Source organism: Glycine max, chromosome 20 (assembly GCF_000004515.6).
Source record: "Glycine max cultivar Williams 82 chromosome 20, Glycine_max_v4.0, whole genome shotgun sequence".
NCBI lineage: Eukaryota > Viridiplantae > Streptophyta > Magnoliopsida > Fabales > Fabaceae > Glycine > Glycine max.
In genome coordinates, this window is record NC_038256.2 from 46,384,614 (window position 1) to 46,402,366 (window position 17,753).

General features: G+C 35.8%; 4 protein-coding genes across 11 annotated transcripts; 2 read left to right on the forward strand and 2 right to left on the reverse strand.

Moving 5' to 3' along the window:
- The first annotated feature begins 143 nt into the window (after positions 1-143).
- LOC102662460 (meiotically up-regulated gene 184 protein) lies at positions 144-3,446 on the forward strand. The gene is made up of 3 exons (XM_006606435.4): positions 144-566; positions 662-767; positions 954-3,446. Exon 3 carries the CDS (start codon positions 1,044-1,046, stop codon positions 3,171-3,173), a length of 2,130 nt encoding a protein of 709 aa, XP_006606498.1. The 5' UTR covers positions 144-566; positions 662-767; positions 954-1,043; the 3' UTR covers positions 3,174-3,446.
- A 1,223-nt stretch (positions 3,447-4,669) lies between these two features.
- LOC100820383 (cyclin-L1-1-like) lies at positions 4,670-8,990 on the reverse strand. 6 transcript variants are annotated; one of them, NM_001255595.3, is made up of 9 exons: positions 8,840-8,929; positions 7,687-7,854; positions 7,529-7,610; positions 7,302-7,442; positions 6,883-7,052; positions 5,817-6,087; positions 5,225-5,654; positions 5,098-5,133; positions 4,670-5,011 (listed from the first exon to the last, which is right to left on the reverse strand). In NM_001255595.3, exons 2-9 carry the CDS (start codon positions 7,836-7,838, stop codon positions 4,962-4,964), a joined length of 1,332 nt encoding a protein of 443 aa, NP_001242524.2. In that variant the 5' UTR covers positions 7,839-7,854; positions 8,840-8,929; the 3' UTR covers positions 4,670-4,961. The 6 variants fall into 6 exon arrangements, with proteins under 6 accessions (NP_001242524.2, XP_040869013.1, XP_040869010.1 ...); XM_041013079.1 differs by lacking the exon at positions 8,840-8,929 and adding an exon at positions 8,562-8,580 and having other exon boundaries at positions 4,765-5,011; XM_041013076.1 differs by having other exon boundaries at positions 4,765-5,011; positions 5,098-5,654; positions 8,840-8,990.
- Positions 8,991-10,364: 1,374 nt separating this feature from the next.
- On the forward strand, positions 10,365-13,011 carry GID1C2 (gibberellin receptor GID1C). Of its 3 annotated transcripts, none has more exons than XR_420425.4 (3): positions 10,365-10,740; positions 11,312-12,368; positions 12,444-13,011. XR_420425.4 is itself a non-coding variant. In XM_003556445.5 (2 exons), the coding sequence occupies exons 1-2, from the start codon at positions 10,702-10,704 to the stop codon at positions 12,305-12,307; spliced, it is 1,035 nt and encodes a 344-aa protein (XP_003556493.1). In that variant the 5' UTR covers positions 10,365-10,701; the 3' UTR covers positions 12,308-13,011. The 3 variants fall into 3 exon arrangements, 1 of the variants encoding a protein (XP_003556493.1); XR_001387055.3 differs by having other exon boundaries at positions 10,366-10,740; positions 12,489-13,011; XM_003556445.5 differs by having other exon boundaries at positions 11,312-13,011.
- A 2,224-nt stretch (positions 13,012-15,235) lies between these two features.
- On the reverse strand, positions 15,236-17,346 carry LOC102662957 (chromosome partition protein Smc). The gene has a single exon (XM_006606436.4). The coding sequence runs from the start codon at positions 17,148-17,150 to the stop codon at positions 15,456-15,458; it is 1,695 nt and encodes a 564-aa protein (XP_006606499.1). The 5' UTR covers positions 17,151-17,346; the 3' UTR covers positions 15,236-15,455.
- Positions 17,347-17,753: the final 407 nt, after the last annotated feature.

Genomic DNA, 17,753 nt, shown 5'->3' on the forward strand with positions numbered 1-17,753 from the left:
AATATTTATGCTCTAAAAATAAAGTAAAAAAAAAATAGTTATGATTTCGTATTGACAAAAATTACTTAAGACTAAGAGAAGACATTGAACATGGAGAAATTTTGTTTGAGAACGTTAACAGTTCTTTATTTAAAGTTAGAATTAATGTGAAAACTCAATATTTTTAATAATCAATTATATATATAAGTTTAGGTCTGTAATTATACATATATATAAAAGTTAGAACTTGACTCATTTAAATAACAACAGTGTTTGTACATAAATTTGAGGATATTTATTTAATTAAAAACTGGTTGTGTATTTAATAAATTAAAAATAACAATTCATAGATATTTGGGCTTATCTACACCATTTATCTTTACAACAAAAAATAGAAAGAAAATGGTATGCAGAATAAAATATGTTTTATGGGCTTTGGCACACATCTCACGAAAAAGCCATGTTCCCTCCGACTGAGTAAAACTTCCCTCTCGTTTTGAAAATTTTGTTTGCTTTGTGGCGCCCTCTTTTTATCTCTCTCTTGCACGCGCGCGTAATGCTTTATTGCGTCTTCGATTTCATCGCAAGTAACTTCCATTCTCTTCCTTTTCGTTTCATCTTTGGGTTTTACATTCCCGATTCCTCTCTCACTATTGACTTCATATCTGTTTACTCATTACAGAACGAATAACGTAGGGTTCGAGAACGTAGCATTCTTACGTCCAGATGTGAAAATCAATCCCAGCCTTCCTCGATTTCGATTCATGTTTAGTATTCCAAAAAACCAGGTACCTTTTCTTAATTGTCCAATTCTGAATTTACAGTTCGTGTGCGCATGATTGATGATTCATACACATACTTTGTTTTGTTTGAGTACTATGCAAAATGTTGGTAGTTAGTTTTAATTCCATTGTATTAGGTTAGTTTGTGTCAATCAGGTGGAAATTGTTGTGCTTCTTCTGGATTGTGAATAGGTTAGAAAGAAATACACAAGTTGCACTTCGGAGGGCTTAGTGTGAGATTTGGGAGAACCTGGGTGGTTGGATTTTGATCTCAATTCTCCCATGGAATGCAACAAGGACGAGGCTTTGAGGGCTAGGCAAATTGCTGAAGCCAGAATGCAAAGAGGTGAATTTGCGGAGGCACTCAGGTTTGCTACCAAGGCCAAAAGACTGTATGCCGACGTTGAAAACATTGCCCAGATTATTACGGTTTGTGAGGTTCACATCGCTGCTCAGAAAAAACTCTCTGGCTGTGACATGGACTGGTATGCAATTCTTCAGATTGAAAGGCTGGCTGATGAAGCAACCGTAAAGAAACAGTACAGGAGGCTTGCACTGCTACTTCATCCTGATAAGAACAAGTTTGCTGGTGCAGAAGCTGCTTTCAAGTTGATTGGGCAAGCCAATGGGCTCTTGTGTGACCAAGCAAAACGTTCTTTGTTTGACAAGAAGTTTGGAGCCTCCGTGAAAGGTGCTGCGCCTAAGCCTAAGACCTCGCACAATTATTCAAATGGGAATGTGTTTGCCGCTAAACATAATGCAAATGCAACAAAGACTCAGAAGAGTTCTGATTCGCACCATTTCTCACATGGGAATGTGTTTGCTGCAAAATGTGGCGCAAACGCAACAAATTATCAGAATTCTTATCCGAACTCCACTGGTTTCAGCAACCAAGGTGCACAGATGACATTCTGGACATCTTGCCAACATTGTGATGCTAAGTACCAGTACCCGATCCGATTTGTAAATGCAAACTTACTGTGTCAACAGTGTAAGAAGCCATTTAAAGCTCTTGCTAATGGTTTTGGAATCATGGGTGCGGCAACAGTGCTTACTTCAGTAAATATTCCGAAGGAGGCTCCAATGCATGGTCCCCCAAAACCAGCCTCAGAAAATACTGGTCGAAAACCCCTTGGTAGAGAACAAGCTGGTACGTTTGTGCGGTCAAATCCTACATCTATGAAAAAATGTGCTGCTGGAGTCGGTAGACGTTGTGGAGGTGAAAAGAGTAAAGATGGCAACATTCCTGCATCCAGTGATATGGAGCCACAGACCTCTCAAAATTTTGGAAGTAAAAGAGTAAGGCAGTCAGCACCAGATTCAGGAGAAAGTTTCAAAGCCAGAAATGGTGATGATACCAAAGCTGCCAATATTCGAGAAAATGCTGTTGATTCTTCAAATACAAGGAGATCTTCCAGGAAAAAGCAGCATGTTTCATATATTGAAACCTCTGAAGATGACGATTTTGAGATTCCTTCCAAAAAGCCACGACAAAGTGGACCACTTAATGCTGATGAAGCTGAGGAACAAAACGTGCCTGCAAGTGGTGAGTCGTCTGATAATAATATTCCAGCTACTCCCGGTGCGACTGATCAGAACAAAGAGAAGGTATCCGAGTCAGATATTGGTCTTGGAACGTCAAAGGAGGATAAGCGCTCCCCAAAAAATTCAAAGGTTCCTTCTCGTCCACGGATATTTCATTGTCCTGTTTCTGATACAGATTTCAATGATTTTGAGAAGGATAAGGAGGAGGATTGTTTTGCTGTTAATCAGTTGTGGGCAGTTTATGATAGCACTGATGCGATGCCAAGATTTTATGGTCTTGTCAAGAAAGTGGCCTCCCCTTTCCAGTTGAAGATTACTTGGTTGGAACCTGACCCAGATGACAAAGGTGAAATTGATTGGAATGATGCAGAATTGCCTATTGCTTGCGGTAAGTTTAGACTTGGTGGTTCTCAGCAAACTACAGATCGCACCATGTTCTCTCATCAGGTGCGGTGCATAAAAGAAACCGGCAGAGGTTCTTATCTGGTATGTCCTAATAAGGGAGAAACATGGGCAATTTTCAGAGATTGGGATATCAACTGGAGTTCGAATCCAAAAAATCATCTGAAGTATGACTTCGAATATGTGGAAATCCTATCAGATTTTTCTGAGAATGTTGGCATCGCAGTTGCTTATATGGGCAAAGTGAAAGGATTTGTTAGCCTTTTTCAGAGAACGGAGAAGAATGGAGTAAACATATTTTATATCGAACCTAATGAACTATACAGGTTCTCACATCGAATTCCTTCTTATAAGATGACCGGTTATGAAAGGGAGGGTGTTCCAAGAGGATCATTTGAATTTGATCCAGCGGCCCTGCCGACTCATCTCTTTGAAGTTGGTGATTCTGGTAATGTAAAGATGTGAATGGAGGGAAAACACCAGAGACATGAAGAAATTGAAGGACAGCTGGTTTCCTCATGTTGTGTTTTGATTTAACCTAGAAACTAGAAATGTTTTCCCCTGTATATCTTTTTTTTCCAACGAGCCTTTCAGATTTTGTCTAGGATTGTTGGCATGAGTGACTACCTCGTTGCCCAAATTCATATATGTTCCCTGGGGTATCTTTGGCCCAAGGAATCAAATCAACTTCTAGATATTGACTAAAAGGGTTTTACTTGATGATGGTTCTTATAATTTTTAAGTTATAACTCACTCTCAATCCAAGCTAAATCTTCGTCTAATCGTCTTTGCAGCATGGCTTTTTTTAACCCCCAAAAAGGTATGACATTTTTTTTAGTTTTTGGAAAATAATTTCAAACATTTTGCTGAATAAATTTGACTATTAAATGTTTTTTTGTTATGGATTTTTATTTTTACAGCATGTTCTCGAAACTTGGACTTTGAATAAAAGTGAAATATACCTAAAGAATAAGATAAAGTTTAAATTCAATTTTTCACTAGTGTTTGTTTATAAGATTGAACTCGATCGTTTTCTTGATAGACAGGGTGTATCAACTGCACTTCCATGTATTATTATTGACTAAAAGGATGCTTCATCCAAGCTTTGATGGTCTTTGCAACATGGCTTTCTTTGGTCCTTCAGTTTTTAAGAAAGGTTCTCTGGAGATGTCGAATAAATTCAACAATTAAACAATAACAATTAATAGTCAGTTGGCTTCAAAAATAATAGTGCAAATAGCATGTATGTTTTAGAACATCGAGATCATGTTTTAAAAACTGTTTTAAAACTGTGATGTAACTAAACTCTACAAAATAAAAAATAAAATTAGTAAGAAAATATAGTTCTTTAGTCTTTTTGTAGTCAAACAGGGAATAAGATTTTTGTAATTTAGGATAATTTTTTACTACCATTGATTTTTTATTTTATATTTTAAAATATCATTTTCTAGGAGATTAAAACTGTTTGAATCAAATTAATAAAAAAAATTAAAGTAGTTTTTGAAAGCGGTTAATGGATTTTGAACTTTTTTACCAACTTGATTTTCACAGTTTTTAATAGCTAGAAAATTATATGTTAAAATAAAAAATTAAATTCTAATGGTAAAAAATTACCATAAATTACAAATCTTTTATTCCCTATTTGACTTTCACTGTATAAAAGGATTAAAATGAATATTTTATAAATTCTAGAGAGAAAAAAACAACTTTAAATTAGAGGTCTAAAAATAATGATATAAATGTAAAGAATTACAAACATATTTAAGCTTTTTACCTATTATCATGGCAAAACATATGGAGGTCATTTGTCCACATTGAAGTCTCGCGGGGAGACTTGAATGTGATGGTAACTGCAACAAATAAAAAAGTACACTAATAAGACCTCATTTAAAAGAAATTATTTATAATTTATAATGACAAAATATTCATATAAATATTTGAAAAAAGAATTATACAAAATTACTTATAATATGTCTATATGTTATTTTTAACGTATTTCAATTAACTCTTCAAAATAACATATAAAAATAATTTTGACTCTATTCTACAAATAGAATAACTCAATCTCTCTTCGACTATAAACAAAAAAAAAGTTATACATAAAATGTTTACATAAGTACTTCTCAAATAAGACCCTAAATTGTTTACTGATTATAAGATCAAAGGACGTGCAATGCTTGATCAGTTGACTGACTTTGACAGGTGTCATGGACACCGAAGCAGGTTCATCTTGAAATATCCTCTAAACTAATGTCAATGATGTCTATGCCGATCTTTCTCCCTTGACGAGTAAGAAACCCGATCTGCAAAAACGATAGGTGTTAGGAAAAGGAAGATGGAATGCTAAAAGGATATCAAATGCCAAACCCATTTTAACACAGATTCATACCATGCGACGAATGGCGTTTTGACTTCTCTGAATGTCCTGCATCCAGTACAAAAACTTAATAATTTAGCTCCCCCCCAAAAAAACAAAAGAAACAAACACCACACACACACAAGAAATCTATAGACACCTGAATCCTTTGCTCTCTCCCTAGAACGGTGACCACGATCCTTGAGTTTGTCCCTCTCAGCTTCCTCTCGTTCACGTTCTTTGTCAGAATCCCTTCCTCGATCTCTATCTCTGGATTTTGTTCTGTCCCTGTCCCTATCTCTGTCTCTTTCCCTACCCCTATCTCGTTCTCTATCCCTGTCCCGATCCCGGTTCCTGCGTGTCTCCCCAATATGGTCAGCCTTGGACTTCAGTATGGGTTCGTCTCTTGCCTCTCCTTCTGTACTCATGCCTTTGGATTCATCATCAGACCTTTTAGAATCTTTCAGCTTATCAATGGCTACATTTACCATTGCACCCTTGCCACCATTGGATTCAGTATTAGCTTCTCCTTGAGCTCCCTTTGGCACTGAGTTGTCAGTATCAGCTGGGGAACTATTTTGTGGAACATCCTACAAATTGGCAGTGATTTAAAATGTTTGATCAAACCTTATAGTTGATTGCCAATAATACAGGTTTACAAATGCCAACATTTATCTTATAACATCCAACCGATGCTGATTTGCACCACCACTAAGACAAATTACAATAAATATGGATAAAGTGGGCATCACCTTTGGTGTTGATTGAGACTTTGTTTCTGATGATTTGTTGGAAAATGTAAAGTCTCCATCCTTGCAGACTGGTATATATTGTGCCTTTGGAAGGCTATAAAGGTGAGCCAGAACCCTGCCTACTTCATCAATCCCAGACTTCTCCCCATCAAATGCCTTCCACCACGGTGGATTCTCAGGAAGGGGTACTTGGAACCTGCGAGCAGCAGCATATACAACTCCACAAGCCACAACCTCACTCTTAAATCGAACACACAATGTAGTTCTCAAACTGCATGAAAAAAGAGAGTTCAGGAAGCATAAAGCCATGAATCAGAAAGCATCAGGTGAATACAAAACCACAGCCAAAAATACCAGTGCATTGCAGTTGGGCAAGTGAATACTGAATAGTAAACAAATTCTTTACTGCACTACAAATTATGCTAGGATCCAATGTTTGTCATACAAGATTATAAGAAGCATCAAGTGTTTGCTAATAATTACGAGATCAACAGTTCCAACAGCTTAATAAGGTATGATACCCTTCAAAACATCTGTGCTCATTTGATAACAACTACAAGCTGAATGGCTTCAACAGTTTAACAAGAATCTCAAAATTTTATACCATATTGCAACCGCACTTTAGGCCAAATCCTCTGGTATATACTGTGGTACTGTACAATATTCTTAAAACTTCTTTTCATTTTTATAATAACTATTGTTTTCATTTTAACAAGGTAAACTTAAATACTTGAAGGCTGAAATTACATTATCAGGTTGGGGGGAAAAAGAACTGCTGGACAATTTCGTGAAGGTTTTGTTTTTTACTTGATGAAATGAATTACCAGGATAGACTTGTCTCTTTAAACTGTATATTGCATCCAAGTACAATCACCTAGATAAAACATCCAAACTGGAATCACAGACAAGGACTACTATAGAAGCAAACTTTCCAAAGTATAATGGAACAGAAGATACGGTCTAATTCAGGATTCTTGTGGAATGGAATAAATCATGGCGTACAGTATGAACATGCACAAAAATACACAAGCTGCATAAAAAAGAAATAATATCTGCAACTATGCACCTATCATTAGCCAGATTCCAAGCTTCCTGTCTCAATTCTGGAGGTGTTTCGAGGGTAGCAAGGTAATTTGATATGAACTTATGAGGATGTTCAACATGACAAATGAATCCCATTTCTTTCAAAATATGTCTTTCTGTTCTGCTCAACTCCATTTTCAAATCAACATATTTCTATTCATGAACAAAGAAAATAGAAAACATTAAAATAACTTAGATTTGAAATAAGAGTCATAGCATGGAACCACTTCAAGTATATGCATTTAATGCTCAAATCACGTTATACTATCACAAAAAACGTGGAAGCTACTTGTAGTTGCTTCCACTTTTACGAAAGTCTGAACTTGAGATGCGGCACCAAACATGAAAATAGTATGTCTGGGTACTATAGGCAAAGAAAGGTGAGAATGAGAAGCTTCTGACCTTGGAATACAAGTCTAAATGCTCCATGGGAAAACTCTCCCTCCTGCATTCCATCCTGTGAAAAACAATAATTACTTGTCTGGCTTTTCTAGGGTTTTCCTCCAGTTTTGAAGCCAACCATACACAGCTGGCAGCAACTTTCTGCAAAGAGATGCTGTGAGCATAGTAATTCACGAAACGCAAAGAGAGAAAGAAGAGAAAATAATATATCACAAGATAATAATGACCTTGACATTGAACCGTGCAAATGACTTCTTACAATAGAAACGATGAAATAGAACCTGCCCAGTAGCCATGACTGCTTGTGGCCTGTCACATAATTAAGGTAACAATTTGGACCAAACATGGTAATTTAAAATGAAAATGAACACAAACAGAAGGATACAATCTGAGCAAAATGCCACTTTCTTGGATGAGATCACAACCATAGATTCTAAGGGTGGTCTCAGTGGCTTCATCTATGCCATCTTTTCTAGAAGGTGAGTTTGCTAGCTGCTCATCTGTGAGGTAGAACGTGTCAATTGCTGTGTAGATCATCCCTTTATCCTTTACCCTAACATAAGAGGGCACAGTTTTGGTCATGAAATTTCAAAACTCTGTTGCCAAAACTTAAAAGTGAATCAAGATATTATAACAGGATGGGAGCATTACACTATTACAGTAATGTTTTTAAAACTGGACTGGTTGTTAGACGAGTGCCCAGTTCACCATGGCCAATCGGTGATAAAAACTAGTATATACTTTTAAACCAGTAACATGCAAAATTAGATAAAAATACGAACTACGCATAAAAACAAGTCCAAAACTAACACAATATTCTGAACTTGTACCACATCATCATCTCCCTCAATATATTCAATATTCTGAACTAACTCGTTGTGATGGATTCATAATTGAAATGTTAATTTTGGACTGCAAGTCCAATTCTGTTTAACTAATGGAGAAAACTCATTGGTAATGGCATCCCATGGTAACTAAAAGCTCAGATCAGGGGTCGAAAAGAAATTAAAATGCACTTGTATACAAAAAAAAAAAAAAAACAATAGGATTATGATTTAAAACATGGTCACAGATTCAGAATTCAGAACTCTAGCAACAAAAAAAAATAACAATTAACAAAAGAGCATTGCTATATGTTACGAAAGTTTTCCGCATGAGCCGTGCACGAAATCACGTGTTTAAATGTTATTGGTTGAAATATAATTTAATTTAAAAAAAAAACAAGTTTTTTGCGGAAATCAAAAGGTTGCAGTTGTATACATGTTCGTGTGTCGACGAATTCGTAATGATAAGCGTTTCCCTTAACAAAAATCTAAAAAGAAAGAGGAATAAAGCAGAGAAAATCAGAAAACACGACATTTAAAGAATAAAACAAAAAAACAAAGAAAGTGGTATTCCCCGGAGACGGCAATTGCCGGAGTTGGAAGGTTATCGTCGTGGGTCCTTTTTAGGGTTTAATTGAATCGGGGCAATTACCTTGGAATCAAACTAAAAGGGTGTTTAGACTGACCTTCGAGAAAGAAGATTCGGGCAAATACCTTGAAATCAAACAGGGAGGAGCAGCATAACAGAGCAACACAAACCGAATAAACCAACGTAAAAGCGGTTCGAAGGGATTCACGAAAATTGAAAGGTTTTTCGCTAGTTTTTTGTTTTATTTAATTACTGCGCTAGCTCCCCAAAAAATGGCCAAGCCTGGCCCAATTCTAATTGAACTGTTGGGCTAAAACAACCTGATTTTTGTCTTTTATTATTTACACCTCCCAATCTAACATCCCGATTTTGGTACCTTGAAAAGTTTTTAGTAAAAATAATTAATATTTGAATGATAGTTAACATTATAACATTTTAAGTAGTGAAATAATTTGTGATTAACGTACAGTACTTATAATTAAATATTGAGACTAACGTACAGTACTTATAATTAAATATTGAGACTAACTTGCAGGTACTCAACAATTCCGACTTCATATTCTTTAATATACTCTTGATTCATTATTGCAAAATTATTTGTTTTTTTATTTGTTTAAAATGTTCTTAAGTTGAGTTTTACTTCGCTTGAATATGATATGACCTTTTTGGTCAAGTCATTTGTTTTAAATTTGGACTTGACCTGGTCATGGCATAATGAGTTTTTTTTTTTTAATTTGGGCTTGCCTGGTCTTAACTTTGCTAATGATTGGATTCATAATAAGGTTAACATGATATTCAGAGCGAAAAAAAAAAGAAAGATACATACAAATTTAAACATGATAAGTAGGCAAGTGGAATAAAACTAAAGTCGTGTAAATTTACTTCCTTAACTGCTCGCTCTAAAATAAATGTATCAATGTAAATAAATAAATAACTCAGTAGTTTTAAACTCTAAAACAAATTCTTCATTTTGAAAGACGCAAATCTAAAACATACTTCATACTATCATGAAAAATAGAATAAATTTATTGAAAACGATTGGTTTTAAAAGATAAAGTGGAGGCAGAAAAATCCAAACCAAGGGAAAAAAAAAGGATTGAAAGGGGGCCTAATAAATGTGTTCTGAAGTAAATAATTAGTTGGGGGTGGAATCTTGATTAGTGGTACACCATTTGGCAGTTGACACTTGACAGAATTATTATGATGCAAAAATTGTGGACGTAAAATGGGGATGTCTGTCTTCACGTGCCACGTCACGTTCCAGTATATGGAAGAAAATGATTCTCCCCTGGGCCCCACGCAATAGTTCATGCAAGTTGTCAAACTTTAAACAAACTCGTGAGGTTTCATATAATCGAAAAATCAATTCTTATACTTGTACTTTATATAAAAATAACAATAAAATATTTATAAATAAAATACTAATTAAATATTTTAATAATTAATAAAATAAAATAATAAATTTATAAAATATTTAAATAATTAAGTTTAATAATAATATATAATATTTATAAAAATTATAATAATAATACATCATTTTTATTTAGAATTTAATGTTATTAATAATAAATAAGATTTTAATATTATTAAAGGTAAAAATTTTACACTTTTGATACTATTAACTTGTTAACTCCTTATCAAATCTGCTTTACTTGAATTTATCAAATTTATTCATAGTCTAATAGAAAAGAATTTCAACTCTCGTTTCACGAGAATTAGGAAGTTATTTCCAGAGTTTGATGTTGGTGAGTTCCTGTATCCCTGTGCCACTTTTTAGCATTTTCTACAGTGCGCACGGCTTCTTATCCTTCACCATCCCATTCCTCTTCTCTTTCCCTGCCACTGAACCCAAACAAACCAGCGCTGTCGTTGGATCTCACACAACCCGATTCTCGTGCTTTTATGGATTTGCGTCGCCAAGAGAGTTTGTGATTTTCAGCTTGCGAAGCGCCTTGCGGATCTGTGATCGGAATACAGGATCGTTTCAATGGCTGGGAGTAACGAGCTTAACCCCAACGATTCTAAGGTAAACGCACTCTTTGCATCTTGCTTTTCGATTGAAATATGTTTTCTGATGGAACTTTCAATTCTTGAACCGTACGACGTTTCGTGATTGCAATCTTTCCTCTTTCAGTTCCGATTGATTCTCTTTTTTCTTCTGTTCTGTTTTTTTTTTATTTATTTAAATGACTTTTTGTGTGATTTTTTTTTTTGTGGTTTTTTTAAATATCTTTTAGGTGTTGCACTGAAATGAAACGTGAATCACTCTTGTATTGATGATTCTTCGTCATTGTTTTGGGATTTGAGTTTGAATATGTTTTGATTTCTTTGAAGAGTTGGTTGAGCTTTGTTCTGTAGGCGCATTAGTTTACAGTTTTGGTTGGATCAATTCCTGGTTCTACCTAACACAGTTTCACTGTTTAGGGTTTGTTACTTAATGAGCGGATTTTGGCAGTTTGATTCATCAGTTTCCCCAAAATTATGGGGTTTATTTGGATTTATTCTCGGTTTCTGATTATCCTCAGTTTGATTTATTTTTTCTCATTATCCTCTAATTTTTTAAAAAATAATTAAAAATGATATAAAATTTAATGTAGATGGTGGTTCCGCTGAATATGTGGGTTCTGATCTCAAATTTCAAGTTGGCATACAATCTTCTCCGTCGCCCTGATGGTACTTTCAACCGGGACTTAGCAGAGTTCCTTGATCGGAAAGTTCCAGCCAATGCGAACCCTGTGGACGGAGTGTTCTCATTTGATGTCATTGTTGACCGTGAAACCAATCTTCTGACTCGAATCTATCGTCTTGCTGAGGGAGAAGAACGTTCCGTGAACATTCTTGACCTTGAGAAGCCCGTGAACTCTGAGGTTGTTCCTGTCATCATATTCTTCCATGGTGGAAGTTTTGCGCATTCTTCAGCCAATAGTGCTATATATGACACACTGTGTCGTCGCCTGGTGGGTATCTGTAAGGCTGTTGTGGTGTCTGTGAACTATAGGCGTGCACCTGAGAATAGGTATCCCTGTGCATATGATGATGGGTGGACAGCTCTTAAGTGGGTTAGTTCTGCATCTTGGCTTCAGAGTAGGAAGGATAAGAAAGTTCATATCTACATGGCTGGGGATAGCTCGGGTGGGAACATTGTGCACCATGTTGCCCTCAAAGCCATGGAGTCGGGAATTGAAGTGTTTGGGAATATACTGCTCAACCCATTGTTTGGCGGGCAAGAAAGAACAGAGTCCGAGAAGCGTTTAGATGGGAGGTATTTTGTTGGAGTTAAGGATCGAGACTGGTATTGGAGGGCTTTTCTTCCTGAAGGGGAAGATAGAGACCACCATGCATGCAACCCGTTTGGCCCCAAGGGCAAAAGCCTTGAAGGGATAACCTTTCCCAAGAGCCTTGTGGTGGTTGCTGGTTTAGACCTTGTTCAGGACTGGCAGTTGGGTTATGCAAAAGGGCTTGAGAAGGCTGGCCAAGAAGTGAAATTGCTATTCCTGGAGCAAGCAACCGTTGGGTTTTATTTGCTGCCAAACAATGAGCACTTCTCTCCTGTTATGGATGAGATAAAATATTTTGTCGGCTCTGACTGTTGATAGGCTTAACTTTTGCTATAATACACGACAAGTGGGCGTTAGAAGATTGTGTAGGAAATAGGTATGTTACTACTTAACCTTTTTTTTTTGTTTGCTTTTTGGGTTCTTTACTGTAGGACTTTGCTCCCGCTATTAGGTACTTACATGCTACTAAATGTGTCGTGAGATTTGGTGTAATCAGCATATAGCTGTGTGATGTTTTTCCTGAGCACATAATGAGGAAATTGGGTGCTGCGGATAGGTGAAAGCTTTTTAGGACAAAGGGAGCTCAGGTCATGTTTATGGGAACCACCAAAGTTGTGATTACCCACTCTGACTTCTAGCCAAAAAGGAGAGGAAGGCCTTATTCTATTTCTGGGCGTGACCTTGATGCCAATCAGGTGGGGCTTGTCGTTGTCTGGCTAGTGTTATATATATATATATATATATAACTAATTTTGGAACTAGGATAGGAAAATATCAATGATATGTTGGTGCTGTTAGGTTATATACGTCTGTGCTATCTTCATATGAGTGTTTTAAGACTGTTCACTCTTTCTCTATATAGCTAATTTTACATTCCCATGTCTTGGGTTGGGTTTGTCCTTGTTTGACGATGGAGACTCCTTGCAAATGTAAATGGATGTCTTTTCCGCAGCAATGCTTAGGGTTTGTATTATGTTTGCTTCTGTATATATAGATATTTTGCAGCTTTTTCTTATGCATTATTATGGGTTAAATTTCTGCTTCAATGTGCATTGGTCTGTGAATTTTCGTTCATTAATCATAGTCTAATAATGTCCGTTTCTTATCGTTTACAGCATGTTTGGACGAGATTAATCTTAAAAAGAATTATCTATTAAAACTTTTCTCAGAAAATTATAATGAAATCAAAGAATTATTTTAAAAATAAACTGAATTTCCTTCACGAGTAATTTTGAAGTATTGATGGCAGAAGATACTATAATTGTCTCTTTTGGAAAAGTATAGGCCCACAGAAACGTGTTAGCACTCCAGCTTCTCTTTTCTTTACGAGTACCCCACAGGCCCGGGGGTTTTTCACGTTTGCATCCGTGTCTTTATTTTGTAGAGAGCAGCCAGCATATGTCGCCCAAGAGGCACTCGTGCAGTCTTAGATGTAAATTGAATCTAAATACAAAAGATAGGTGAATAAAAAAATCACGTTGAAGACGAGAATGTTAAATAAATTTGGATATAAATCTTTATCTTTTGAAATTTATGAGATAATTGTGGATACAAATATGTTGCTTTGTATATAATGTTATTCAATTTAATATATAAAACTTAAATTTAATATTAAATGAATCATTATACACATATAATTGGATTATTCTGAATAAGTTGCACAAATCACTATATAATATATATTATGCAACAAACCAATATAAATATATTATTAATATATCTTTAAGAGGGTAACTGTGTATTATCATTTACCCAAAAAAAAAGTGTAAGTACCATATTCTCAAGTTTATAAATAGATATTAAAAAATTGTTATGTTAGATTAAAATTTAGTTAAATTATTCTATTTGTTATAAGCACTGAGTAGACATTATGTTTAACTTATTATGTTGGATTTAAATTTAGTTAAATATTTTGTTTGCTTCTGTAATTAAAATATAAAATAATGTTTTTAGTTAATTACATTTGTCACCAATGTAAGTTTGAGTTTATTGACGTGTATTTTTTTAAACCGACACTAGTTACCTTGTGCATGTGCACCTACGCTAACTGTAGGCAATTTTTTTTTAAATGGTCACTCTGTTTTCAGATCATGATAATCAGTTTAATATTTTTCTAAAATAAAATTAAATAATTATTATTTTTCATACAAATGAATTTTTTGTTTAAATTTCTTGTAATATTAGCACTTAAGCATGTTTGTCAGCTTAAGTGTTACTTGATGATTTTAAACATTACATTAGACAATATTTCTACATAATCTGATTGAATACCCATGTTATCTACACACTAGTACACCATTGCCTTAGTTATTTCATATTATCGACCAGTTTGTTTAAATTAAAACAAAACAATTTTAAAAGTAAACAAAAAAAAAACGATTTGAGTAAAAAAGATTTATGTTTTTTAAAAAATAAATTAAATATTTTTTTGAAAAAGAAATAGTTTAAACAAACATATAAGAAAAACTGTTTATCTAAACAAATATAAACAAACAGACGCTACATCGCATAAATTCTTAAGTTATCTTTAAAATTATATATTATAATTTAATTTAGAGATTTTTTAAAAAAATTATTAGTCTTTGATTTAACAAAATTCCTTCAATTTAATATTCCTTCATTTTATTTTTTATTGTTGTTTTTCACCCAAAAAGCACCAAGGTAAATATAATAAAATGAAGTAATATCAACATGATTTAAAAATTTCAGGAATTAAAATCTCTCAACCGAGAATCCAAGTTTCAGTTCAGTATATAAAATCAGAGACCTATAGTTCATAGAAACAATGGATTTGGCACTCGAAACTTCTTTTACCTATATTCTTTTTCACAGAAATATTTTCAGGAAGGAGAGCACACCACACATATATGATTATTTTATAAAAATTTTAATAAAAGCAAGAAGAAACTGTTGAATTAATAGTGATAATATTTCAGGGGGTACTACAAAGCAAACGAAAATGTTTTCCTTTTGATCTTCTTTTCATTATGCGGGGGTCACTGGATGCATAAATGCGAGTAGCAAGTAATAAAGATATGTGGAAAAAAAAACGTGAGATGATAATCTTCCATAACATTATGCGAAAATTAGCAACTCCAATTATCACTCGAAGGTTGAATGGAAAGGCAAGAAAAAGTTTTAATCACGACAACCATAGAGAACATCTAATAAAGAATGTTATTTCGGCAAAAATATCATTTCTTTCTAATGCTTCGTAACTATCTCGAAACACACAGATAGATGTTAACACCAAACAACATAGCATTGATTATAGGTAAGTAGCTTGCATATTTCTTCAAGTTTTGAGCTCAATACAGATCAAAATGTTATTCTCTAATAACGATCAAGATACATATAGCTGAGCTCAACTAGTTCATATTATAAAAGGCATATATCTATCTTGATCCTATTACCAAAGTAAGTCATTCATTCATATAAGAAGTGAAAAAAGCACAAAAGTTCATCAGCGTCCTCTAGCAACATAAGCAGCTAAGACAGCAGCAAAAATTGTAGTTGCAGAGGATATCACAGTCCACAAGCTCTTACTCTTGTGTGCCTCAGCCACAGACTTGTTGAGTGAAACAAGTTGTTGCTTCATGTCATCTACCATCTCATCCTTAGTTTTGAAAGCCTTCTTTATTGCATCCAGTTCTTGAGCATACGGCTGAATTTCTTCCACAGGATTCTCATCGGCCGCCGCCGCCACCACTTCATCACCACCCCTTTCCTTGTGTTGACACACAAGTGCAGCAGCAGTAGTCTTCAACAATGACAGTGCTTTGTTTGAATTGCTGCACCAAACTTCAACCTTGGCATTCAAATCCTTGGACTCCTTTCGCGCCTTCGCGAGCATACCCTGCAATGCTTCATTTTCTTCCCTCAAAACACTCACATTGCCTTCCAGTTCCTTTTCCTTCTCAACTAGCTTGTTTCTTTCACTTCTCACTTGTCCCAACTCAGCATCACTTTTCGCAGCCACTTCCTTCGTTTTTGCAATAAGCAGCTCTAACTTCACCACTTTCTTCTTCTCCTCGTCAAATGCCTTCTTGATGCTATCCTTCTCAAGCACAGCTTCATCAACAGCATTTTCATAACGCTTAACCTGCGAAAGCGACTGTTTGTTTTCCTCTTCAAACTTTTTACCAGACTCTTTCAACTCGTTCACTTTCCCTCGCAACTCAACAATTTTATTCTCGAGATTGACCTTGACCTCCTCAATCTCATTCCTCCCCTTAACAGCTTCATCAAGCTCGCGCTGCTTATCCTCCAACTCCTTCTGAACCACACTCAGAGCCTCACGAACACCATCTTTTTCCTCTGTTAACATTTCAACATTCATTTCCACCTCCTTCTTCTCCTTCAGAAGAGCACTTATCTCCATTTTCATCTCCTCTTCCTTCTGCATGGCAATGCCAAGGTTCCCTTCCAGTTCGAGAATCTTCGCACGCGTAATCTCCTCTTCCTTCCGCGTATAATCGTTGAGTTGCTTCAACTCAGTTTCCAGATAACCGATTTTCGTCTCTAGAGCACTGTTTCGGCTTTGAATCTCACTCTTCTCCCTAGTCACCGCTTCAAACGCCTCCTTCAACGTTCCAATCGCAGTACGCGACTCCTGAGAACTCTTAACCGCCAAATCTCGCTCAGTTTCCAGTTCCGCAATGTCTCTCTGTTTCCGAGACAAAAACTCTTCGCCTTCCGACCTAACCTTCTCCGCTTCCTCCCGAAGCTTCCTCTCTCGGTCGACGCTCGCCTCCAGCCGCTTCGTCTCGCGAACGAGCCCGTCACGATCCTCGGCGAGAGCAGTCGTTTCGTTCTCGAGACGCGCGACGAGGTCGCTGAGCTGGTGCTTGAGAGCGGAAACCTCGAAGTCCCTATCTCCGAGCAGGGTGTCGAAGCGGAGGTTCATTTCCTGGAGCTGGTTCTTGAAGAAGACGGAAACGACGGCGTTTTGGAGGTGGAAGGCGAGGTTGGTGTCGAATGTGACGGCGGAGCGGTGGAGGGCGGACTGGAGAGAGTGAATCTGGTGGCGGCGTTGGGTGGTCTCCTTGAGAAGGAGGGCGTTGAGGTTTTTGAGGTTCTGAATCTGCAGAGCTGAGGAGGAGTCATCGGTTGGGGCAGCCATGGGGTCCAGAGATTCGGACACTTTCTTTTTGGCCATATTTGAGGGAGTGAGGGGTTATCTAGGGTTTTTTCTTATCTTTTACGCCATATATATACCACAGGATCAAGCTGTCTTCAAATTCCAACCGCTTCGGAATTCAAAACCACGACGTTCGCTCACCACGTGTGGCTCACACTAAGTGCAACTGCAATCCAAACTTATCCTTTCTTTTCTCAACATTCAATGCTACTTTTTTTTCCCTCTCTAGATCAGACTATATTTTATTTAAATCCGATAAAATTATTATCAACAGAATTTTTTTCCTATGACTGAAAAGTAAATTTTAAATTAAAATAAAAGATAAAAGTACGAGTTACATCTTATTTTGCTGTTTATATTCTTTAAAGGGCCTCAGTCAGGATTTCTAATAAAATTTGATCATTATCAGAAAAAAGAACTAAGATATTCATCAATACATCATCGATACAAGTAAAATTCAAATCCCTTAACTAAAAAACATAATTAAAAAGAAAAATTCCATTAAAAATGTTGTAAGTTTGCATTTAGTTTGACTAACATATGTCTTTGAGTCAACCAACAAGTGATTAGTCAAAGTGGTAACAAACTATGGTGAATTAATTACATTATCAAATTAATCAC